This window comes from Carassius carassius, chromosome 39 (assembly GCF_963082965.1).
Source record: "Carassius carassius chromosome 39, fCarCar2.1, whole genome shotgun sequence".
Lineage (NCBI taxonomy): Eukaryota > Metazoa > Chordata > Actinopteri > Cypriniformes > Cyprinidae > Carassius > Carassius carassius.
Window position 1 is genome coordinate 28,165,876 of NC_081793.1, and position 25,104 is coordinate 28,190,979.

General features: G+C 35.9%; 3 protein-coding genes across 5 annotated transcripts in view; 2 read left to right on the top strand and 1 right to left on the bottom strand.

Moving 5' to 3' along the window:
* Positions 1-7,986, top strand: part of LOC132121723 (vinculin-like) — a 32,193-nt gene extending 24,207 nt beyond the window's left edge. The window contains exons 9-21 of the mRNA XM_059531448.1: positions 255-408; positions 491-666; positions 1,431-1,621; positions 1,705-1,904; positions 2,814-2,942; positions 3,042-3,191; positions 3,279-3,387; positions 4,158-4,460; positions 5,650-5,774; positions 5,848-6,033; positions 6,103-6,306; positions 7,382-7,486; positions 7,565-7,986. Coding sequence (XP_059387431.1) covers positions 255-408; positions 491-666; positions 1,431-1,621; positions 1,705-1,904; positions 2,814-2,942; positions 3,042-3,191; positions 3,279-3,387; positions 4,158-4,460; positions 5,650-5,774; positions 5,848-6,033; positions 6,103-6,306; positions 7,382-7,486; positions 7,565-7,711 — 2,179 coding nt within the window. The 3' untranslated portion in view covers positions 7,712-7,986. The remainder of the gene's footprint in view (positions 1-254; positions 409-490; positions 667-1,430; positions 1,622-1,704; positions 1,905-2,813; positions 2,943-3,041; positions 3,192-3,278; positions 3,388-4,157; positions 4,461-5,649; positions 5,775-5,847; positions 6,034-6,102; positions 6,307-7,381; positions 7,487-7,564) is intronic.
* Positions 7,987-9,402: 1,416 nt separating this feature from the next.
* Positions 9,403-16,357, top strand: LOC132121724 (adenosine kinase-like). The gene is made up of 11 exons (XM_059531449.1): positions 9,403-9,555; positions 11,924-11,998; positions 12,093-12,146; positions 12,291-12,369; positions 12,504-12,676; positions 13,605-13,713; positions 13,809-13,979; positions 14,187-14,222; positions 14,319-14,433; positions 14,518-14,604; positions 15,750-16,357. Exons 1-11 carry the CDS (start codon positions 9,542-9,544, stop codon positions 15,872-15,874), a joined length of 1,038 nt encoding a protein of 345 aa, XP_059387432.1. The 5' UTR covers positions 9,403-9,541; the 3' UTR covers positions 15,875-16,357.
* Positions 16,358-18,787: 2,430 nt separating this feature from the next.
* Positions 18,788-22,870, bottom strand: LOC132121725 (dual specificity protein phosphatase 13-like). Of its 3 annotated transcripts, none has more exons than XM_059531451.1 (4): positions 22,647-22,870; positions 21,148-21,303; positions 19,773-19,993; positions 18,788-19,118 (listed from the first exon to the last, which is right to left on the bottom strand). In XM_059531451.1, the coding sequence occupies exons 2-4, from the start codon at positions 21,285-21,287 to the stop codon at positions 18,916-18,918; spliced, it is 564 nt and encodes a 187-aa protein (XP_059387434.1). In that variant the 5' UTR covers positions 21,288-21,303; positions 22,647-22,870; the 3' UTR covers positions 18,788-18,915. The 3 variants fall into 3 exon arrangements, with proteins under 3 accessions (XP_059387434.1, XP_059387433.1, XP_059387435.1); XM_059531450.1 differs by having other exon boundaries at positions 22,558-22,869; XM_059531452.1 differs by lacking the exon at positions 22,647-22,870 and adding an exon at positions 21,941-21,959.
* Positions 22,871-25,104: the final 2,234 nt, after the last annotated feature.

A 25,104-nucleotide genomic window follows, 5' to 3' on the forward strand; every position in this document is an offset into this window, starting at 1 on the left:
AAAAATAATAATAAAAGTAGCTATGTTTAAATATTTTTGTGTGTATGTCAAAATAATATAAAAATATTTGTATTCGATTTAAATTGTATGCTGCATGTTTAAAGCAATTTGATTACATTACATTCAGAATAACATTAGTGACACAAAACCAGACGTTCATCCAGAATTCCAAAAGCTTGCGGGTATGAAAGCTTGATCATATTTGGGATGCGAGGTGTGTTTTTCACTGTGTTTGACGCGTGTGTCCTGCGCAGGGGTCAGGGAGCGAGTCCGGTGGCCATGCAGAAAGCGCAGCAGGTGTCTCAGGGTCTGGACGTCCTGACCGGGAAAGTGGAAAATGCGGCACGTAAACTGGAGGCCATGACCGGCTCCAAACAAGCCATCGCCAAGAGGATCGACGGCGCTCAGGTGAGTCTGCTTCCTCGTCCTGATCAATCACACAGCTGTCTCAGCAGCATTCTGAGCGCTGCTCGTGTTTTGTGATCGTCAGAGCTGGCTGGCGGATCCTCACGGCAGTCCGGAGGGAGAGGAGAACATCAGGGCTCTTCTGGGAGAAGCCAGGAAGATCGCGGATCTCTGCGAAGATCCCAAGGAGCGAGAGGACATCCTGCGCAGCATGGGCGAGATCGCCGGGCTCACCGCCAAACTCTCCGAGCTCAAGAGAGCGTACGTATCTCTCAACATCTGCACTTTGAGTAGGGCTTCGTTAGGGAGATTCTTGGCCGGGATTTTTGGAATGTTAGCGGGATGTTCCGTTCGGAATTCTGGTTTCCATTGTTTTGATGGTGTCTAAGCAACAGCTGTTCGGAGTTCTGCACATTGTGTGTGTTTACTGCGTGTGTTTCTGCACTTAGTTCACAGATGTGACCGAACTCGTGGGCTCAATCTAGTTTACTTTTATAAGTGCCTCAAAAAAACATCTTTTGAAGGTTTGATGACACTAATCCTGGCAAACCAATCTGTTCTGTTTCAGCTTGGCACAGTTGACCACAACATTCTTTTGCATAGACTACAACACTTTGTTGGCATTAATGGAAGTGCATTAGCATGGTTTAAATCGTACTTATATGACCGCCATCAGTTCGTAGCAGTGAATGAAGATGTATCATATCAATCACAAGTGCAGTATGGAGTACCTCAAGGCTCAGTACTAGGGCCGCTACTCTTCCCGTTTAAATATGTTACCCTTGGGAGATCTCATCAGGAAACATGGTGTTAGCTTTCACTGTTATGCTGATGATACTCAGCTCTATATTTCTTCGCGGCCCGGTGAAACACACCAATTTGAAAAACATAGTCGAATGCATAGTCGATATAAAAAATTGACTCTCTGTGTGTGTGTGTGTGTGTGTGTGTGTGTGTCTCTGTTTGTGTGTGTCTTTGTGTGTGTCTCTGTGTGTGTCTCTCTCTGTGTGTGTGTGTGTGTTCAGAGGTAAGGGAGACACTCCTGAGGCTCGAGCGCTGGCGAAGCAGATCTCCTTGTCTCTGCAGAATCTCCAGTCTAAAACCAGTAAAGCGGTGGCCAACACTCGTCCAGCTAAAGCAGCCGTTCACCTGGAGGGAAAGATGGAGCAGGCGCAGAGATGGATGGAGAACCCCTCGCTGGACGACAGCGGCGTCGGTGCGGCTCTCCTCCCGCTCTCTCTTCATACTCTGTCCAAACAGATCTTCTTTGCTTTAGGGTTTGTGTGTGTGTGCTTGTAGGTCAGACTGCCCTGCGTGGGCTGGTCGCTGAGGGCCGGCGTCTGGCCAATGCTCTGCCGGCGTCACAGAGGCAGGGGATGCTGGGTAAATGTGAGGATGTGGAGCACCTGATGGGGCAGTTAGCGGAACTGGCGGCCCGCGGGGAGGGAGACGGTCCTCAGGCCCGCGCCATCGCTCATCAGCTGCAGGACACACTCAAAGTAAGACGCTACTGTCACACTCACAATGAGGAAAGACCTCTAGAAACAACACAGATCACATCTCACAAAGATCTCATTAGCACATAACTGCCATCATTTACAATCATTGTCCCATTTATGTACATGCCAAATACAAAACTATCACTATTTTTTAAACAAATTAATGTGATAAATGCATGCAAGCATATATATATATATATATGCTGATTATTATCAATATATATATCAATCCTCGTGCATCTGTGATATATATATATATATATATATATATCACAGATGCACGAGGATTGAGTAAAGAGCTCCATCTGCTGGTGAGTGAATGTAAATCTTCCTCTCGAGACAAATGGCATCTTGTCATATTTCAAAAGTTCTATACATTACCATTCAAAAGTTTGGGGAAATTAATACTTTTTTTCTGCAAGGATGCATTAAAGTGATCAACATTTATTTATTTATATTTATTTATATTGTCATTTAAAATAAACACTGTTCTTTTGAACTTTCTGTTCATCTGTGAATCCTAAAAAATAAAATGCATCACAGTTTCCACAAAAATATCAACTGTGTTCAACATTGATAATAATCAGAAATGTTTCTTGAGCAGTAAATCATCATATTTGAACGATTTCTGAAGACCATGTGACACTGAAGACTGGAGGAATGATGCTGAAAATACAGCTTCACATCACAGAAATAAATTACACTCTAACAGAGATTCACACAGAAAAATGCTGTTTTACATTAGAATAATATTTCACAATTTTCCTGTTGGTTTATTTTTAATGAAATGAATGCAGCTTCGGTGCACAGAAGAGACTTCTTTCAGAAACTCTGATGTTTGAGTGATGTCTGATGTGATGTTTGAGTCCTGTTTGTCACATCAGAGGGTTTTGTGTGTGTTTGTGTCAGGAGCTGAAGGGTAAGATGCAGGAAGCCATGACTCAGGAGGTGTCTGATATCTTCAGTGACACGACCACACCGATCAAACTCTTGGCAGTGGCAGCGATGACTCCAGCAGACGCTCCCAACAGAGAGGAGGTGCCACACGTCTCACACACACACACACACACACACACACACTCTAATGCTGGCATAAATCATCTTCCTCTGTGTGATGGATGATGTGTGTGTGATCAGGTGTTCGCAGAGCGGGCTGCTAACTTTGAGAATCACGCGGGTCGACTGGGAGCCACGGCGGAGAAAGCGGCGGCGGTCGGGGCGGCCAACAAGGGCACGGTGGAGGGAATCCAGACGGCCGTCAAATCAGCCCGAGACCTGACCCCACAGGTGACACTAACCCTGTTCACATCAGACCGAGGCTGAAGGGAAACTGACTGTACATGAGGGGGATTTTTACACATGTTTGTTCATCAGGTCATCTCTGCGGCTCGCATCCTCCTGAAGAATCCTGGAAACCAGGCGGCTTACGAACACTTCGAGACCATGAAGAACCAGTGGATCGACAATGTCGAGAAAATGACCGGTGACTAACTTCTGTCTGATGTTTATATTTTTATTGATTTATTTTACATGTAATTTTTTTTATTTGATATTGTTTCATTTTATATTTTATTTTACTTTTTTTGTATTGATCTATGTGATGCATTTTTCACTTACTAAATTTTTATTTATATTTTATTTTAATTTTATAATATTTTATCTTATTTTATTATATCTATCTCTCCATGCGTAGTTTATATTTTTATTTTTTATTTAACTATTTTTTTTATTTAATATTGTTTAGTTTTTAATTTTCTGTAAAAATATTTTTATGTCAGACAAGATGGTATCTAATGATCAATCTAATGTTTTTTTTAACTTATTTCATTTTTATAAATTTTTATTTGATTTTTTTTTTACTTTTTTTTTTTAATTGATTGAATTGTTTTAATTTAATTTAATTACACTTTTAGTACATATATTTTTATGTCAGAAAGGATCTAATGTATTACATTTTTATATTGTTTTATTTGTCATTTTATTTTTATTTTTATTTATTTTTTATTTATGTTATAGTCTGTAATTATTATGTACTTGACCCACAAATGGTTATTTTATTCAGAAAACTAGCAGGGAGCAATGAAAAAATTATTTACAGTATTTGACAGATCAACATAAATTTGAAAACAATTATGTGGAAAAAAATACAATAAAAATTGCAGAGTAGTTCTGTCTGAATGGGGACAATGTTAAAAAAATTGTTTTCATTTGCATAAATCATCTACTGTAACTGAAGCAATACGACTCTCTCAGGTCTGGTGGATGAAGCGATTGACACCAGGTCTCTGCTGGACGCATCAGAAGAAGCCATCAAGAAAGATCTGGACAAGTGTCAGGTAGCTATGGCCAATCACCAGCCTCAGATGCTGGTCGCCGGGGCAACGAGCATCGCCCGGCGAGCCAATCGGATCATGCTGGTGGCGAAGCGAGAAGTGGAGAACTCTGAGGATCCCAAGTTCAGAGAGACAGTGAAAGCAGCATCAGACGAGCTCAGCAGAACCATCTCACCGATGGTCATGGACGCCAAGGCCGTGGCTGCCAACATACAGGACCAAGGTGAGACACACAACATACAGGACCAGGGTGAGACACAGAACATACAGGACCAGGGTGAGACACACAGCTGCATAACAAGCACCCACAGCACCCACAGCACCCAGCACCATCATCACATAGACGTGCATCAGTAAAGTAGATCTGCATGTCACAGGGAAAATATCTACTTGTGATTTTATCTGATTAAAAATATAGTTTTCAATTTAAAATGCAACTTTATTTGGCTTTACAATATAAATATGACTATAATTTTTTTTTATTCAATTCTTATTATTTAGTACTACTACTACTACTAGATAAAAATATTAAACAAAATAATAACTATCCCTATTGTAATATTTCATTGCTATGCTTGTTTGTTATAAAATTTAACCAAAAATGTTGTGATTTATTATTATAAATGACTATAAAATGATCAATAATAATGATGATTATTATTATTTCTAAATAAAATTTGATTACATGATTGTATATGTTTGTAGGGATTCATAATTTATCCAATAATTTTGTGATTTATATATTAGCATATTAGCAATTAGTTTATATTGTTATTGTAAAAATTGTTATTATTAAAACTAACAAATAAAAAAATAAAACTAACAAACAAAAAATTACTATTATTATTATTATTATTAACAAAATGTTTAATGTATGTTTTTAGGGCTTCATAATTTGGCAATAAACTTGTGATTTTATATAAAAATATGACTATAAAATCATCTGTTATTATTATCATTATTAGTAGTAGTAGTAAATAACTTAATATTACAAATATTACACAAAATAAGAAACATTGCTATTGTAATATTTCACTGAAGTGTGAGTTTCTAGGTCTTCACGATTTGGCAAAAATGTGGTTTATAAAAAATAAATATATAAGATTTTGTCCAACTATAAAAATATTATAACTACTACTAATTAAAAAACTACTTTAAAAAAAAGCTGTTTTTTTACATTTCACTATTAAAAAAAAAAAAGGGGTATTTAGGGGGGGGAAATTATCTCTTTTTTACAGTATAAATGTAAAAATAGATTATGTCTCAATGTTTAAGACTTTCTTAATTATCTTTATGAATGGTTAAACCTATAAGTCTCATTCGAAGTTTGGAAAGATGGTTGGAGCGGTCATATTCTGGGATTAATTGGATCGCAGCCTCAGCTGAACCTGTCCCATTGTATTCCTGCTCAGGCCTTCAGAGGGGCTTCCTGGACTCGGGTTATAAGATCCTGGGAGCCGTGGCTAAGGTCCAGGAGGCGTTCCAGCCGCAGGAGCCGGACTTCCCTCCTCCGCCTCCGGATCTGGAGCAGCTGCAGGTCAGATTCACCACAGCTGCATACATTAACTGCACCAGCATGACTTTAAACACTGATCCCGGCTCTCGTTCAGATCAGCGACACCGCCGCTCCTCCCAAACCGCCTCTGCCGGAGGGTGAGGTGCCTCCTCCCAGACCTCCGCCGCCGGAGGAGAAGGACGAGGAGTTCCCGGAGCAGCAGGCCGGAGAGATGGTCAGCGAGCCCATGATGGTGGCCGCCCGGCAGCTGCACGAAGAGGCTCGCAAGTGGTCCAGCAAGGTGAGTCTGGAGCCTGGGTTCGGGTGAGTTTGAGGCGCATGTGTTGATACTAAACCAGGTTTCCTGCAGGGCAATGACATCATCGGAGCGGCCAAGCGCATGGCTCTGCTGATGGCCGAGATGTCTCGACTGGTCCAAGGTGCCACCGGGAATAAGAGGGCGCTCATCCAGTGCGCCAAAGACATCGCTAAAGCCTCGGACGAGGTCACGCGCCTCGCCAAAGAGGTCGCCAAACAGTGCACAGACAAACGCATACGAACCAACTTACTGCAGGTGAGAAGAACGCATGATGTGTTTCAGGGTCTGAGATTTAATTGAGTATTATTTGGGGGGATATAACTATTGATTTCTCTGATTCAAAATTGTGATTGCAGTATTTTTATGTAAAAGAAGGTGAAAATGATCACACAGGCAGGTAAAATCACCTTTACAGAAAGTATTGTGCATTAGCATTATATAGAAGATGTATAATGCATGGTTGTCCTGGTATTAATGAATGCAGGCTTCTAAACGCATCAGCAAAAAAAAAAAGAAAAAACGTTTTGATCAAATCTTGCTCATTTTTTTATATATGACTATTGAATACAGTCATTTTACAATTGTAATGTTAAATGAATATTAATAATAATATAAAATTGTTATTGTTCTATATAAAAAATTATATATATATATATATATATATATATATATATATATATAAAACAATCAAAACATTTTATTTTAATATTAAAAAAAATTATTGTTGTTATATATAAAATATTACATTGATTTTTATATTTATATATATATATATACATATATATATATAAAATATTTGAATCAAAAATAAATATTGTAATATTTTACTGTAAAAAATATTTTTTAAAAATGAAGAAAAATTACAAAATGTAAAAAAAAATTGAATATCAGTTTTAACAGTACATCTGTAAATTTACAGTAGTGATATGTATGACTTCATTTTCAAACGTTAAACCATCTAGATTTTGCGGGTTGGGGGGGATTTTGATTCACCAAAGTGACTCACATTCACATGCAGTTTGTTCAGAATCAGACGCCTCGTTCAGTCTCAAAACCAGGATTCGTTCAGTGAAGCAGATGCATCCATTCAATACGTCCCACCAATCATAGGCATGCATTCAAATGCAATCTGTTTGTATTAGTTTTGTGCTTTTTAGTGAACAGAAAAATGACTGAGAACGCTGTTAACACTGCTACAATAGTTAAAATGATCCGACTAAAACAGATTAGAATCAACTTTTTGGACGAGGGACAGTGCAGAGGATGCAAAGAAACCTTTCGTGAAATTGACTATTAAGGGATACTTTCATGTGTTTGTGTGTTTCTGCAGGTGTGTGAGCGGATTCCCACCATCAGCACACAGCTGAAGATCCTCTCCACGGTGAAGGCCACCATGTTGGGACGCACCAACATCAGCGAGGAGGAATCGGAGCAGGTCAGATCTCGCCTCCACTCCTCTCTGAACCCTGTTTGTGGATGAAAGCGCTCTAAATGTGCTCTGGTTCTCCCGCAGGCCACAGAGATGCTGGTCCATAACGCTCAGAACCTGATGCAGTCGGTGAAGGAGACTGTGAGAGAAGCCGAGGCCGCCTCCATCAAGATCCGCACGGATGCCGGCTTCACCCTGCGCTGGGTCCGCAAGACGCCCTGGTACCAGTGAGGGAGGAGCCAGCGCTGATATCCCAGCATGCACTGGGGGAAGCATTACAGTCCAGGTCCTCTATGTCAAAGCAGACGTGTCGTTCACATCTGGACTCAACTATTCCAAATCAAAACCTTGTTCTTGAACGACCATGAGTGGAAAAGAAGGGATGCAACTTTTTTTTCTAATGTTTTATTTTGTGTTGACTGATCCCAGGTTGATATTTTTTGAGGAAAAGGTATTTTAGAAAGGTCTTATTTTCTTTCTTTCTATCTATCTTTTTTCTGCATTCTAAAGCCGTTCATTTCTTAAAGTGTCCTTTATATACAGTATATACACACCAACAGCCTTGTTTTCACTCTTTGAATGTATTAATAGATGTCACATGCACAAACTAATATAATGTCTTCACAAACAAAAACACAAGCACAGATTCTGATATGCAAAGTGTTCATTGTGCATATAAATTAAATTTTCATTCAGGGACGACGCTGCAAACTAACACAAGTACTGAAATGAAGAGAGAATCAAACCTGCGACCTGGTGCTTCCTGTAATCTGTGCCAAAGCAGTCTGTTTGCATGATATAACCACACACACACACACACACACACGCACTGCCGTCCTCGTACACTACTACAGAAAGCACACTCAAGTATATTTATCTGAGTGAGAATCGTCTCTTTGTCTTTTCTATCATTGAGGAGAGCAGCAGGTTTGATGTAAATAATGTGTTCATCTTTAAAGTCTGCCTGTAAGACCTGATGTGCCTTGTCATAATAAAAGAACTAATTATCAACTCAGTCATATATGTGTGGGACTTTATATGTATGATGCTTTAAAGGTAATGCAAATTAAATTGGCCTTCTACATATTAAGACATTTATTTCACATTAATGCTCTACATTTTATTTTTGTTGTCACTAACACTCAAGTCCCTTCATTGCAGTTTTTACCAGTTAACCCTTTATAAAATTCTTAATTTTCTATATAAATTTGATATATTTTTGATGTATAATATCCCCAGTTGAAGTTAAAAATGGCTTACATTTTTAAGGACAAGTTTTAATTCATAACTAAAAAATAAAGTATATATTTTAAAAAGTATTAAATTATCCACTTTATTATTTTTTGCAGTGAAAGAATCAGGAAAGAAGACTAATAAATGTGCATATTAATTAAATCCAATTAAAACTGGTCTATTTCACCCATTTAATTATGCTTATTACATTGACACATTGATAGATTCTACAGGTATTGCATTACTCTACTTTTAAATATTCCTTGCTCAAAAAACATAATTTATCTTATTTTAAAGGTTATTATTCCTACTGTACCTTTAAGACTACTACTGTAGCCTATATATAAATAATATTCATTCTTGACTGACTTATTAATGTACAGCGCATCCATTCCTGTGCATGTGTCTTATGATATAAAGTGCAAATATGCATTTGATATCATAACGTCATATATATGCAACACATTGCATGCATGGTGTTTTTAGAGCGATGGTTACATGCTGTAAAGTGTACATGCGAGAATATGACACATTGTCACGCGCGTGCATCATTTTTGTCTTTTGATGCTGGATTCCATCGGATGCATGTATCGAACGCGCTACGTTATGATGATGATAAGATTTCAGACCTTAAAAACACATGTGGGTTTGTCAGCCAACCAGAGTGATGGATATATCCATGAGCTCTACTTGAATGCATGTGTAATAACCAATCATCACCCAACTGTATGGAGCCGCTTCCGGGTTGCGGGACTCGAATCGCACGCGCTCGCAGCGTGTAGCAGAATCTCTGTTAAAACAGACAATCAAAGTGTGTGTGATCTAATCATGCCGACAATCAGGTGAGACTTCAATAATACATTACCTGTGTATTCCAGTGGCTGTGTCTGTGCTTGTCTGCTTCCGGTTTAAGGATCGTGTGTCTTTATGATGAAACGTGCTTTATTGTCTCATTTGTGACATCGTATATATATATATATATATATATATATATATATATACATGCACAGACAGAAAAGTTAAACAGCTGCTATTTCTTCAGTAATTATGTAATTTCTGTTATTATGTTTTTAAAAAACTGACTCGTAATTGTTTTTTTGTTGTTGTTTTAATTATGATTCAATAGATATGGCTAATATTATGACTATGTACACAATTTAATGATAGTTATTAAATGAGATCTACAGTCGTGGCCAAAAGTTTTGAGAATTACATAAATATTGGAAATTGGAAAAGTTGCTGCTTAAGTTTTTATAATAGCAATTTGCATATACTCCAGAATGTTATGAAGAGTGATCAGATGAATTGCATAGTCCTTCTTTGCCATGAAAATTAACTTAATCCCAAAAAAACCTTTCCACTGCATTTCATTGCTGTCATTAAAGGACCTGCTGAGATCATTTCAGTAATCGTCTTGTTAACTCAGGTGAGAATGTTGACGAGCACAAGGCTGGAGATCATTATGTCAGGCTGATTGGGTTAGAATGGCAGACTTGCAAATTCTTGGCAGACTTGGCAAAGTCATATTCTCCAATGAAGCCCCTTTCCGATTGTTTGGGGCATCTGGAAAAAGGGTTGTCCAGAGAAGAAAAGGTGAGCGCTACCATCAGTCCTGTGTCATGCCAACAGTAAATCATCCTGACACCATTCATGTGTGGGGTTGCTTCTCATCCAAGGGAGTGGGCTCACTCACAATTCTGCCCAAAAACACAGCCATGAATAAAGAATAGTACCAAAACACCCTCCAACAGCAACTTCTTCCAACAATCCAACAACAGTTTGGTGAAGAACAATACATTTTCCAGCACGATGGAGCACCGTGCCATAAGGCACAAGTGATAACTAAGTGGCTCGGGGACCAGAATGTTGAAATTTTGGGTCCATGGCCTGGAAACTCCCCAGATCTTAATCCCATTGAGAACTTGTGGTCAATCCTCAAGAGGCGGGTGGACAAACAAAAACCCACTAATTCTGACAAACTCCAAGAAGTGATTATGAAAGAATGGGTTGCTATCAGTCAGGATTTGGTCCAGAAGTTGATTGAGAGCATGCCCAGTCGAATTGCAGAGGTCCTGAAAAAGAAGGGCCAACACTGCAAATACTGACTCTTTGCAGAAATGTCATGTAATTGTCGATAAAAGCCTTTGAAACGTATGAAGTGCTTGTAATTATATTTCAGTACATCACAGAAACAACTGAAACAAAGATCTAAAAGCAGTTTAGCAGCAAACTTTTTAAAAACTAATATTTATGTAATTCTCAAAACTTTTGGCCACGACTGTATATGCGCATGGCTTTATGTGAATAAACACTTATTTTTTATTATTATTAAATTTATTAGCAGGGCAGTTGGTAGATTTTAAAAATGATATAACTGGAAGGACAATTTCTGTTCCTCCTCCATGCAGACTCATGTGTTTGTCTTTATCAGATTGATTTAGACAAGCGTGTTCACACACGTCACAGTAATGCATGCATTATATTCCAGAATGCATGTTGCATATGTGCATTCACTGATCAATTTGTTGCAGTGCAAGTTGTATGTGCACGGAGTATTGCTCAACCACAGCCCTGTGTGTGTGTGTGTGTGTGTGTGTGTGTGTGTAAGGAGTTGAGTCAGCACTTTAGCATGTGTTCTGCTGTAAACACATTCCATTTAAACCCATTAACCACACACTTTGTGTTCACGATTCATTATCAAAGTGTATGAATTCTTCACAATGTTAATTCAAATCCAGAATGTCTGTAAACAGTTTTTTGGTTGTTGACCTCTAATGCATGACCTGTAGAGTTAACGTGATACACCGCGGGTTTGATGTGTATAATGGACATTTGTGAGACCAATATTAGACTTGTGAGTCCATTCAGAGCTATGAAGAGTGAAGCGGACTAGAAAACCTTCAGCAAATCATGGCGCTAGCAACACCAGGGTCATGGATTTAAATCCAAGGGAAAGAACTAATAAAATATATACCTTGAATGCAATGTAAGTTGCTTTGGATAAATGTGTCTGAAAAATGCATAAATATACTGTAAATGTAATGAACAAGGGCTTGATGGCGAGAAAGAAGAATTTTCATTTATAGGCACTGGCAGTGCACGTTTATTTTTATCGTATGTTTCATATGCAAAGGTAATTCAAAGTGCTTTATTCAAAGTTTATTATAAATATCAGTGCGTTATTGTTATATATCTGTCTTGTGTTTGCAGTCAGAATGCTCTGTTCGGGATGGGGAATCCGCTGCTGGACATCTCTGCCGTGGTGGATAAGGATTTTCTTGATAAGTGAGTGTTGTGTGTAACTGCTGTGGGTTCCTGTGATTGCGGTTAAAACGACACATCCACACATCCTCAACTAACTGATTGATTGTGTGCACAGATATGGCTTGAAGCCCAATGATCAGATTCTGGCGGAGGAGAAACATAAAGCTCTGTGAGTGCCATCATCACACATTACAGTCTTATTTTTAAAATCTCCATCAAAATCTTTGTGAATGTTATACTGCTGGTCAAACGTTTGGAATGATTAATAATTTATGTGAATAATCATATATTGTGATGTTTGTTGTCGCTGCAGGTTTGATGAGATTGTGCAGAAGAGTAAAGTCGAATATCACGCCGGTGGATCCACACAGAACTCGGTCAAAATCGCTCAGGTATGTCTGGAACCCACACACACGTTATTCTGCACCGTATACAAAATGTCTATTAGGGAATTATGGGAAGGCTGTTTTTGAGCATTAATTTATACCAGTGTAATGATGTATGTTTGACATCTGCTGTCTCTCAGTGGATGATCCAGGAGCCGCAGAAGGTGGCCACGTTCTTCGGCTGTATTGGCTCGGATCACTTCGGAGAGATTCTGAAGCAGAAAGCGGCTGAAGCTCGTGTTGATGCTCATTATTATGAACAGAGTCAAGAACCGACAGGAACCTGTGCGGCCTGCATTACTGGAGAAAGCAGGTCAGACATAAAACGAGGCTGTGTTTATTTGATCTAAAATATTGTAAAAATGTGAAATATTATTATAATTTAAAATAAATGTTTTCTATGTGAATCTCTGTTAAAGTGTAATTTATTTCTGTGATTCACAGCTGTATTTTCAGCATCATTGCTCCAGTCTTCAGTGTCACATGATCTTCAGAAATCATGAAAATATGATGATTTACTGCTCAAGAAACATTTCTAATTATTATCAATGTTGAAAACAGTTGTGCTGAACAATATTTTTGTGGAAACTGTGATGCACTTTATTTTTCAGCATTTACAGAAGAACAGAAATTTCTATTTTTTTGTAGAAATCTTTTGTAACATTATAAATGTCTTTACCGTCACTTTTGATTATTTTAATGCATCCTTGATTAATAAAATTAATTTATTAAAAATAAATGAATAAATCTTTGAACATAATACTTTAGGATTAATTTAATTTTATTGCACAATTCATACTAAACATGATATAAAGACATTATAATGTACTTAATACACAGGGATTCTCTTATATAGTCATTGCATTTTATTACAGACAATTAAAAATATGTCTGATACTGTAAACTGATTTTGCTGAAATGAAGCATTGTAACAATGTAACTGCAACTATGGAAACTGCGTAATACTCCTTTAAGATTTCATTACCAACTAAGGTCCATTGATCCAATTAAAAAACTAAAACAACTGATTCCAATAACATCACCAATATAGTTGCATCTCTATTGCATGCATGTAGGATTTATCAGTGCATGAATGCAGTTTTCCTTCAGAGTTCATATTTTATACTGAATTATGCTGTTTATGACAATCCAGTCCGTTCTGATTGAAACCGTGATTTTTCAGGCCCTCACACACATGGATTCATCAGGAGCAATGTTTGACTATTATCACGTGTTTGCAGGTCTCTGGTTGCAAACCTGGCAGCAGCAAACTGCTATAATAAAGAGAAACATCTGGATGTCGATAGGAACTGGAGTCTGGTGGAGAAAGCGAGAGTTTACTACATTGCAGTAAGTGCTTCACGTGTGTTTGAATGCACAGATGGCAGAACGGAGAGATTTATCTGAAGCTGATGTCACTCTGAATCCTGATGTCCGTCCTGCAGGGCTTTTTCCTGACCGTGTCTCCGGAGTCCATCCTCAAAGTGGCCAAACACGCGTCGGATAACAACAAGATCTTCGGCCTGAACCTTTCGGCGCCCTTCATCAGCCAGTTCTTCAAAGAGCCGCTGATGAAGGTCATGCCGTACGTTGACATCATCTTCGGGAACGAGACGGTGAGGGTGAAAGGAAAGGATCAGCACAGTGTCTACAAAATAAAGCTCTCATAAAGTATCAGTTGACGTGATTCGATTAGAAAGAATATGTAGGTATCTATTTGCTATTTACCAGAAACAAACAGGATTCACAGCCAATCAAAGTAGAGTGTGATTGGATTTAGTTCCTCTATCTTTTCATCAGCAGAGATGATGTTTCTTTTACAGGAAGCTGCTACATTTGCAAAAGAACAGGGCTTTGAGGTGAGTGAAAAATACTGCAATGCCTTTTTTCGTTATGCACACTGAACACAAAAGAAGCCATCTCAACATCTGGCTCTGGTGCTCGTGTTCCTGCAGACAGAAGACATCGCTGAGATCACCAGGAGGGTTCAGTCTCTGCCCAAAGTCAATAGGAACAGGCAGAGGATGGTGGTCTTCACTCAGGGCAGAGAAGACACTGTGGCCACTGTGGGTATGTCCAGCAATCAACATCTGGATGGGTTCAGATCATCTGAGAAGTTGTTTTCTTAACATTTGTCTGCTTGTCTTCTTTCAGGTGATAAAGTGAAAATGTTTCCTGTTTTAGACATCGACCAGAACGACATTGTCGACACTAACGGTGCTGGTGATGCTTTTGTGGGAGGTAAATGATTGGTCGGTTCATTTTAGCAAATTTTTCTAGAATTGAGTTATTAATTCAGTATTTATTAACAGTGCACTCTTTAATATTATGCTAACAGTACACTGTATTTGCTTTTTCAGTTGCAAATAGATCATTAGAGTATGTTTTACAAGTAATTCCTATTTAGTCTTTCTACTTAAAAATGTCATGTTTCATTCAATGCATTACTCGCCATTTGTCTGTAATTATTTGCAAATATCTGAGTGAAAATGCTTTGGTTCACGTTTTCATTTTAGTGTATATAATATATGTAGAGTATGTATATGCATTTATAATAAGTGCTTTAAGTAGAGGAAGACTAATACAAACTTTTTGAGTACCTTCAGGGCATGCTGCTGATGACACAAACACAGTTTTGACACAACACACCAATGTGATTTGTAAAATATAGCATTTTACAACCAAAATTTAAAATTATCAACATGGAAAAATTGGGTATTGTTCAACTCTGAATCTAAAGAGACCAGTCTTGTGATTTTGGGCCAAACCGTTCAGACGTTATAAGCACAAAGAGCCATTTTTCATATCTCCAGACCACTAGGTGGCACTGTGCTGAAACTCTGCAGGTACACTCAGGTCATGGTTATTATAACACACACCAAGTTTGGGCAGAATATGTTAAAGCGTTGCAGAGATATAGCCTCATGTCCACTTTAGCAAGCTCTTCGTCAAATTCGTTTGCGCGTTATTTGAGAATGGTTTAACTAATCTTGAATTTCATAATTTTTTGGCGCCAAGATAATCTATTTTGATTTTCGCAACAATTGTGAAATCCAGGAGAAAAATTATGTCATTCGTTTCTAGCGCTTGCGATTCAAAAGTTATTCGCATCAATGTAAGTTTAACTTTGGACAGTAGGTGGCGCTAGAGGCTTTGAGATAGAGACTCCAAATTTGCTGTTTAATGTTCTGACTGTTCTCTAGCCGTGTGCCAAATTTCACAACTTTTTGCCATACAGTTCTGTGGGCTGCCATAGACTCAAACAGGAGGTTTAGGATTAGGATGCTGCCTATGTAGGGAGAACAGTAGATATCAAGACAGCTCACTAGGTTTTAGAACAGAGCCTGTACATGATGAGCTCTATATATTTGTCTGTGTGTCTGCAGGATTCCTGTCAGAGTTGGTTCGGGAGAAGCCGTTGGAGGAGTGTATCCGTGCAGGACACTACGCCGCTAATGTCATCATCCGGCGAGTCGGCTGCACCTTCCCTGAGAAACCCGATTTCCATTAACTCTCACATATTTCCCAATGCAGAAACTTACCATCTCATTTTTTTTTTTTACTTGTGTGCCTTTGAATTGTGTTTCCTGTTAAGACAGCTTTTATCAGGATCGCGACGACCATATATATATATACACTCCGCTGATTTTGTGTTGAAGAACAGTTGTTCATCAATCTGTTTTTATGACACAATGCATAAACATTTCTATATTTAATCTATTAAAGATCTATTATATCGTTTTAATTAAGTGCATTTATATTTCTCAAAATAATACGATATTATATCATTATATCATAGGTTTTTTTGCCTAGCAAGTCGATGTCTTTCAGGTCAGTATTGTTACTTTGAAATACCAAATTATATCTTAAACGCACAATCTTTAAATATGCATAAGTTGTATCTGATGTGGGAATTTATTTTTCCTCTTTTTCCACTTCTGGAACAGGATCGTTCAACTGATCACTTTAATAAAAAGATTTTAATTGTTACAAAGTTGTACAAGTTTTTACTTTAGCACCAACATCATTTTTTAAGTAATTTTATTTGGCATTTTCTATTTGCATTTTAGTCAAAATTTTATTAATTTTTCTGTGTTTTTTCATGTTATATATTTATTTTTAAATATATCTATATCGTTTAAAAAAATATATATACACACACACACACACACGTATATATATATATACATATTATTATTATTATTTTTTTTTACTACAAGTTAAACTAAATTTTAAATGTTGCTATGGCAGCCTTGACAAAATAATTAACATTATGTAATGTGTGTTTTTCTTTTTTTTTTCTTTTTTCTAAAGTCATATTTTCTTTCCCTGGTTTTAGTTAACTGTAGTAACCCTGGTGTCCGTGTGTGTGTGTGTGTGTGTGTGTGTGTGTGTGTGTGTGTGTGTGTGTTTGTGTGTGTGTGTGTTATAATTTGGAATAGTTAAGTGGCACAAACTTAAAACTTATATTTAAGCTTCTTGATCGTCAAGATTCCAGTTTTGCTCAGTCTTGGACTTTCATCAGCCGATTTCATTCAAGCAAATTAAACACTGCTGAAGGAGGAGCAAGAGTAAAGGGCACTTCATGTTCCTTCTCCTTCAATATATTTATCCATCTCATTCATTTAAATGATTTTGCATTTAAAAATGTAGCTTTGTAAAGAAATTCATTCAAGCAGAGGACTTTAGATCAGTGGTTCTCAACCTTTTTGATTACAAGGTCCTCCATTGTCCACAACAACAACAAAACAATTCCCATGTTAACTAGTTCTGCCAAACAAAATATCTAATATTTCTATACATATTAGTAAATGTAGAAGGGATCCCATTCTTTTCAACCAGTGAATTTGCATGACTTTCTGTCTGTGATTTACAGGATAAGGGTTTTTAAAAATAGTTTTACTCACAATTTCTACTTGCATATTCAATCAACTATGCATATTCTTTTCTAGGTTTAGAAATTACACTTTTGAAATTAGGCTTTCTCAAATCCAAGACTTTTCCAATAATCACCCAGGTCATTAAAGCTGTAGATGAGTTTGTTTCTTCATCAGGTTTGTAGAAATCTAGCATTGCATCAGTGTCTCATCAATGGATGCTCTGCAGTGAATGGGTGCCGTCAGAAAGAGAGTCCAAACAGCTGATAAAATCATCCACAGGCCATCAGTTAAAGTCAATTACTTGCGAGTTTTCATTTTCTGTTTTATTTACTATTCACCCCAAAGCTGACTTCATAGAAGTTTATAAGAGAGTATGTAAAAAAGTTTTTAATAGGCTCCTCAATCAATATAGTGAACACAACTACAAGCCCAGTAGATTCAATTAGTACTTTTAAGTATATCAAAAGATTGAGTACAAGTATAGCCAAATATACTTTTCTAAGTTTATATTAAGTATACTTCGATGTCGTGCCAGACTTCATTATGAGCGCCAGAGGGCCAAAGCTTCTTTAGCAGGAGGGTCAAAAGGTCAAAGATAGGAAATCAAAGAGCTTGATGTACAATGAGAACATGCTGAGATTTTTGCTTTTCTGCCAGGTCTGTCGTCCACGTTTAATAATATATTAAATGTATTTTGTTATATTTTGATACATATAGTTTGTGTGTGAATGTGATGACATGTCTGTGTGTTGGTCAGTACAGATGAAACACAGACAGACAGCTGAGATGATCTTTGAATTCAAGTTCAATCAGCTACGGATGGTTTACATTTTAAATTATTTTTTCTTAATTTTACCAAAAATGAATTGTTTGGATCGATGCACATAAAGACATTTGGTATGTTTTTTGGGGGGGGGGGGGGGTTTGAATGCATGTTTGTCGCTAAAGCCTTCTCTTTTTTGTCAGTTTTGTTCTTTTAATTTATAAAATGTTTGTTTCTATTTATTTTATAAAAAAATCAATTTCATATTTGTTATAATATTTTAGAAATTCTCTGGACTCTTAAGAAGTTTGATTTCTTGATATTTTACATTTTAATCTCGTAATTATAAAAATGTATTTTACTATATTTTAATATATGTATAGGTATTAAATAAATGAAATATAATATATTTTTGTGAAATACTCTGAACTTTGTCACAATTACATATATTCTATATTTTAATATAATAAATATATTAATAATATATTAAATGTATTTTGATACATATATTTTAATATATGTATATATTTTTAAATAACTGAAATGTATATAATATTTTTTTATGAATTCTGTTTATTTAAGGCACATTCTTGGTCTTATCATGTGCGCTCTTCATAATCTTTAGAAATGTAATAACTTTATACGCCTCTGAAATGACTTTAATTTTGGACTGGCCTCTTGAATCCTTCTCATTTTTAACCCCTTCCCTCCTGTTTGTTGTTCTGAAAGCACTGCAGTGTTAAACTGTGAATCTGTTACTTCCTTGTGACTCTGATTAATATAAATATAGAAGATACATTTTAATTGAGAAATTAAATCCTGTATCAAATCATGTAATTCCATTATATAAGTATAAGGCAGATTCTGAATCATGCATTTCTGTTGCTGTATTTGTGATGAGTGAAAGTGTTAGAGGCCAGTGCCGTGGCAGTGCAGGGTCTTGTCCAGTTCTCTCAGCTGTTCCATGAAGCCGGAATTTGGGCAGATATTCCTGTGTTGTGAGACGGCTTTAATGGCTTCCACCAGAGTCATGCCCTCATGAATCATCAGATACGCTAAAACCAGCGTTGAGGAGCGACTCAGACCCATCGCACAGTGCACAAGCACCTTACCTAGGAAACAACAGATGAATATCTACAGATACAAAACATGCAATTTTTTAAAAATTAAAGTATTAGAGCTTAAATAAAGAAAAGGGCTATATTTTGTATTAAGAAAATATTTGTAGGATAAATTTAAATATTAATATTAAATATTAAATATTTTTCTAATTCAAATTCCCATTAACAACAAAAAAAGAAAACTAAATTATTCGATTATTATTATTAAAAAGACTGTTAAGAAATCACCACTGTGTCAGTTATTAAGTTACTATTATAATTTTAATGAATGTTATAATTTTTTAATTGTATTTATTTATTTTCATTTTAGTTAGTAATTAGTAATTATGTTAGTGTTTTGTCATTTTTATTCGATTTTTTGATTAAGGATGTCTATATAGTATTTATAAATTTTTATTTTAGTGTTTTTTTTTACAATTAATTTGAACAAAGTTAATAATTCTTGTAAGCAACTAATGCTTTTTACGGTTTTATTCAAGTAAAACCCTGCACTGCGCATAAGAATCAAATGACAAATAATATCACAAAATGAAAATAGTATCATGATGCAAAAAAAAGAAATTGTCCTAAAAACTGACACAATTTCTTCCTGATAAATCTAATTGAATTCAGCATTAGAGCGGAGGATGTGCTTCCTCTCCTCACCTCCAGGGGTGCTAGTGGCAGTCTTAATAAACTTGGCTGCGGAGTAGAAGAAAGGGCTCAAGTCAAAGGAGGGCATGTCGAAGGCCTCGACCCCGTGATAGCTGATCTTAGTGTCTCTGTAGAAACTGGCTCCTGTGTTGACACTGAACTTGCCGTGAGCTGCGTTCAGCACGAATGTGATGTTCAGAGACTGCAGCAAGTGTTTGTCCTTCGCTGCGTACCTGAATCACAAGCAGTCACAACACACACACTCCTTATTTAGCAAAAAACTATTTTTTACACATTTATAACAAAAAACAGAGAGCGTACCAATTTTGTAAGGCACAAAAATCTATAAAAAAGCAGCAAGATTTTAAAAAATTTGAAGGAATCACTATTTTTTTATTGTTTTCTATAAATATCTAAACATGTGTAAATCAAGATACATTTACTTGAGAAGCGTGATGACATAAGATTTAAAGTTTTAATGTATCATCAAATTAAGTGAGTTTTTGCTTAAAATGAAAACAAAATTATATTAATTTTTCTTACTCTGAGAGTTATTTTTCTCTTGAGCAAAAGAAAAAAATATTTATTTTCTTGATTTCTTGATTTAAGAATGTTTAGATATTTTTACTGGAAAACAACACAAATTCTTTTAAAAATGAATAGTATTTTGTCAGAAGAAAATAAGTTAATAGAAAAATACATTTATGCACCAAATTTACAATTTGTAAAAATTAAATATTTTTAAGTGGTCGATATGATTAATTCTCACTGAAAAACAAATAATAACATCCAAATGTTTTAAGGTTTAATCTTGAAAGAGAGAGAAAAAAAAGTGTAGAAGCTATTTTTACCCAGAAAATAATTACAGAGAAGTTAAATGTGAACATTTGAAGTAGAAAGACTGAAATGGTATTTTCTTGTAAAAAAAAAATACTCAAATTGTGTTTTATTCACAACTTTTAAAAAATAGCTTTTACAGCATAGAAAGGGTGTTCAAAACTAAAATAAAACATGAGGATCTGTCTAAAATTCTAATTAAAAATTCCTTTACAGTAAGGTTGCATGAATTAACATATTAACTAATATGAACAAACAATAAACAATACATTTATTTCAGCATCTTTGTTAATGTTAGTTAATGAAAAAACAGTTGTTTATTGTTCATGTTAATTCACAACTTTTGATTTCAATAATGCATAAGGTTGAAATTAACATGAACTAAGATTAATATATATTCTGTAATAAATGTATGGTTCGGTGTTTATTCATGCGAACTAATGAACCTCACTGTAAAGTGTTACAAAATTCCCCAATGGATCTACAGAACTGGATTCTTTAAGATTTGGGGGAACAGGATTGGTTGGATCTGTCTCTGGAGTTTTCTTACATGTCTCCGATGTATATTCCAGGCCTGACCTCGTCCAGATGGCCGCTGGCTCCGGGTTTGACCCACAGGAGTCTCTGAAGCTCAGAGGCTGGAGGAGTCTGGTAGCGTCCGTTCCCACCGTTAGCCATCAGACGGGGCATTATCGGCCCTCCGCCGCTGCTCGGACACAGAGGAGAAGAACTGAGCGGCTCTTGTTCTCGTAGACCTCCCAAGAATTACTCACAACAAGACAGCGGTCAATAGTAAGAGTCTTGTGCTGTTAGATTCGTGTAAGGAAGAGAAAGTCATTCACAGGCACCTTTGGTTCTCATGCATCTCGTCACCAATCACAACAAGTTTGAATATGAAATGTGTTGTATGACATTAACTTTAATGCTGCTTTATTATGCTATTCTATTTATTATTTGAAAGCTCTCTGTACACATTGAATTCAGACATTCTGCAAAATGTCATGTCCAATGGAAGAAAAGAAAGTCACATGAACAACACGAAGGTACGTTTTCATTGTATTGTAACACACATTTTTTAATTAGATGTTGCTTTATCACTTAAAATACAAATGCATACACTCATAAGTTGCATATTTTATAACTATTTAATGCATGAGCATAACCAGTGCTTATGGGGATGATTCAACTTAGCTAACAAATCTGCTACATTTTAATTTTTAAATGTGATTTTAACATTGCATGTGAAAGATGAGAAAATATGCACAGTATTGTCATGCATAAACATGCCATTGTAAATAATAATGCACAAACTGCACTGAACACAATCATGAATAATGACTTACAGGGAATGGCTTATTAAAAAGCGGAGGATGTCCAGTAGGAGTAAAACAGCATGTGCACTACAGTCTTGACCCTAATGACTTTCTGAGATGTAATAAATCTGATTCAGGCTCTTTGTGATGACATCACAGTCTTTTACTGATGAGGTCACTATCTCATTTCTTTCTCTTCCTCATATAACCACAAACGACAGGACAGTTATTTAATTAAAACTAAAATAAGTATTGCTGATGATTGTTGACCGATATTAAGATCACTATTTAGTGAGTTTTCAGGTCTGAATGATAGCGGATCATCATTTTAAAGAAAATTATTTGTGCAAAACCAGGGTTATTATAGTTAACTGAAACTTGATTTTCAACTTAACATCCTCATGTATGCATCAACGAGCAATTACTATCTTTATGTCTCTATGAACATCCTGTTAATCTTCCTGTTCCTCAAGTTACAATTAATAAAGTGTAATTATATGCATGACTGAGACTTGTGATCAAATAACAGCTTTACACACTGCAAAGCAAATATTAATCAATACCTCAATGCATATGCATCATCATTAGTAGTATAGGAATCTATTTTAATAAATCTAAAACAGATTTTCAAGCACAAACAGACTCACAGTGTGTTGAGGAACAGCTCGTCAGTGTGTGTGTGTGTGTGTGTGTGTGTGTGTTGTTCAAGCCTGTCTATAAATCTATTTATATATACTGTATAATCTGATTCCTGCTGCTCTAAACGCTCTGTTTCTTCAGGATCCTGATCTGGAAGCACCAGGGAGCCGAAGAAACCACATAAGATCCTCTAGTGAGAAGATCCTCTGTCATATCACACTGATTATAACCGAATCCACACAGATTCTGCTCATTTCCACACGTCTGTGTCCGAGAAACAGCATCTTAAATTAGACTTGAAGCTCATTCCCACAGCGCCACGATAAAAATACATCAGCTCTTCACTCTCAACACAAGGGAGTTCACTTGCTTTGCTGGACAGCTGCTTTTCATTTTTAATAAATGGTTTGTTTAATTATAAATATATAGAGAGGTCTCTTTTGCTTATGAAGGCTGCATATATTTGGAAAAAAATATTATAGTTTAAAATAACCATTTTCTATGCCAGTATATTTTAAAATGTAATTTATTCTTCTAATGCAAAGCTGAATTTGCAGCCTCATTACTCCAGTCTTCAGAGATCTTCAGAAATCATTCTAATATGCTGATTTATTATCAAGGTTGGAAACAGCTTTTGCTGCTTCATATTTATGTGGAAAGCATGATACATTTTATTTTTCAGGATTCTTTGATGAAGAAAACGTTCAAATGAACAGCATTTATCCAAAAAGGAAATCTTCACTATCACTTTTTTCAATGCTGAATAAACATTTTAATTTCTTTCAAAAAAAAGAAGGAAAAAAAGGACTGACCCCAAGCTTTTGAACGGTATAGTTTATTGTTACAAATGATTTATATTTTGTATAAATGTTGTTATTTTGAACTTTTTATTCATAAAAGAATCCTGAAAACATGAAGCGACAAAAACTGTTTTTAACATCGATAATAAATCATCATATTTTCATGATTTCTGAAGATCATGTGACACTGAAGACTGGAGGAATGATGCTGAAAATACAGTGGAGCATCACAGAAATAAATTACACTTTAACAGATATTAAAATATTTTATATATTGTTTTACATTTTGCACAATATATAGCCTTGATGAGCAGAAGAGACTTTAAAAACATAAAAAAATCTTTCTGATCCCCAAATTTTTAACATCAGTATAATTATATATATACATGTGTGTGTGTGTGTGTGTGTGTGTGTTGAATTAAATAAAGAGCTTATTTAAAAATTAAAAGCTTTCCAGTAAAGCAAATGAACTAAAAAATTGTACAGTAAAATATCAAGTCAACATGAAGTCATTAACAGACTTTATTTCCTTTAATATATTATAAATGAATTAATCAGTGCATGTTATTCTCATTTTCATTTCATTTAGATTTAAAAACATTGTAAAACATCCCAAGGTTGACCAAAGTGCTGTACAGAGACAATATGATCGATAAATAAAACAGACTTGGCACATATCATAAAGGAAAAGGTGTTAAAATATTAAATCAATATAAAAATATTTAGTCATTGTATTAGGCTGTAAATTCTCACTTCAGATAATTAATAAGACAATGTCATTTTTTAATATTTATTATGAGCTTTTAAAATGTGTGACCTACAGTACTTAAATGTACAGTATCTGTCACGCCGTGTGAATCTGGCGTGTTTTGGTCCTGTTGTATAAAGTGTGTCTGCTGTACATTTACTGGAGGTAGTGTTGTGTTTGTTTTCTGTTTTATCTTTTAAATCATAGATTTTTAAAAAACACTTTCTCTCTGTAACTCTATTTACTCTCATACTGAAAGTGCATAGACGTGTTTGCATATGAAGTGTATCTTCAAGCCTTTCACTGCAGTCAGAATTCACAGTATTTTCCCAAAATCCACTGAAATATTAATATTAATATCTCTGCATCTTCTGCGGATCCTGGAAGCCTCTTCATCGACTCTTAGCAGTCCGTTATCCTGTCCATCCCTAATAAGTGAGTGATTTAACACTCTACACTGATAATAGAGGAGACTGAGAAATGCTTAACACACAAATATTGGTCGCAATAGTATGCATTCTTAACTAGACATATATAAATATAAAACGATCTAGTTAAAATGGACTATATCAACCAGTATTAGTGTATGATAAGCATACATATGAACATTTTTATTTAAATTAATAGTTCACCCAAAAATGAGCATTTGCTGAATATGTCCTCACTCTCAGGTGATCCCAGATCAGGATGAGATTCTTCATCAGATTTGGAGAAATGTAGCATTGCATTACAGTGAATGGGTGCCGTCAGAATGAGAGTCTGATAAAAACATCACAATAATCCACAGCACTCCAGTCCGTCAGTTAACATCTGGAGAAGACAAAAGATGAAACACATCCATAATCGAGTCTATAATCCATAATAACGCTTCCTTCAGCGAAAAGGTGTTCTGGTCTGAATCAGGAGAGAAATCTGCACAGATCAAGCAGCGTTTAAACAGAGACAACAGGAGATGCACTTTTTCACTGGAGGAAGTGTTATTATGGATTATTTGAGTTAAAACATCT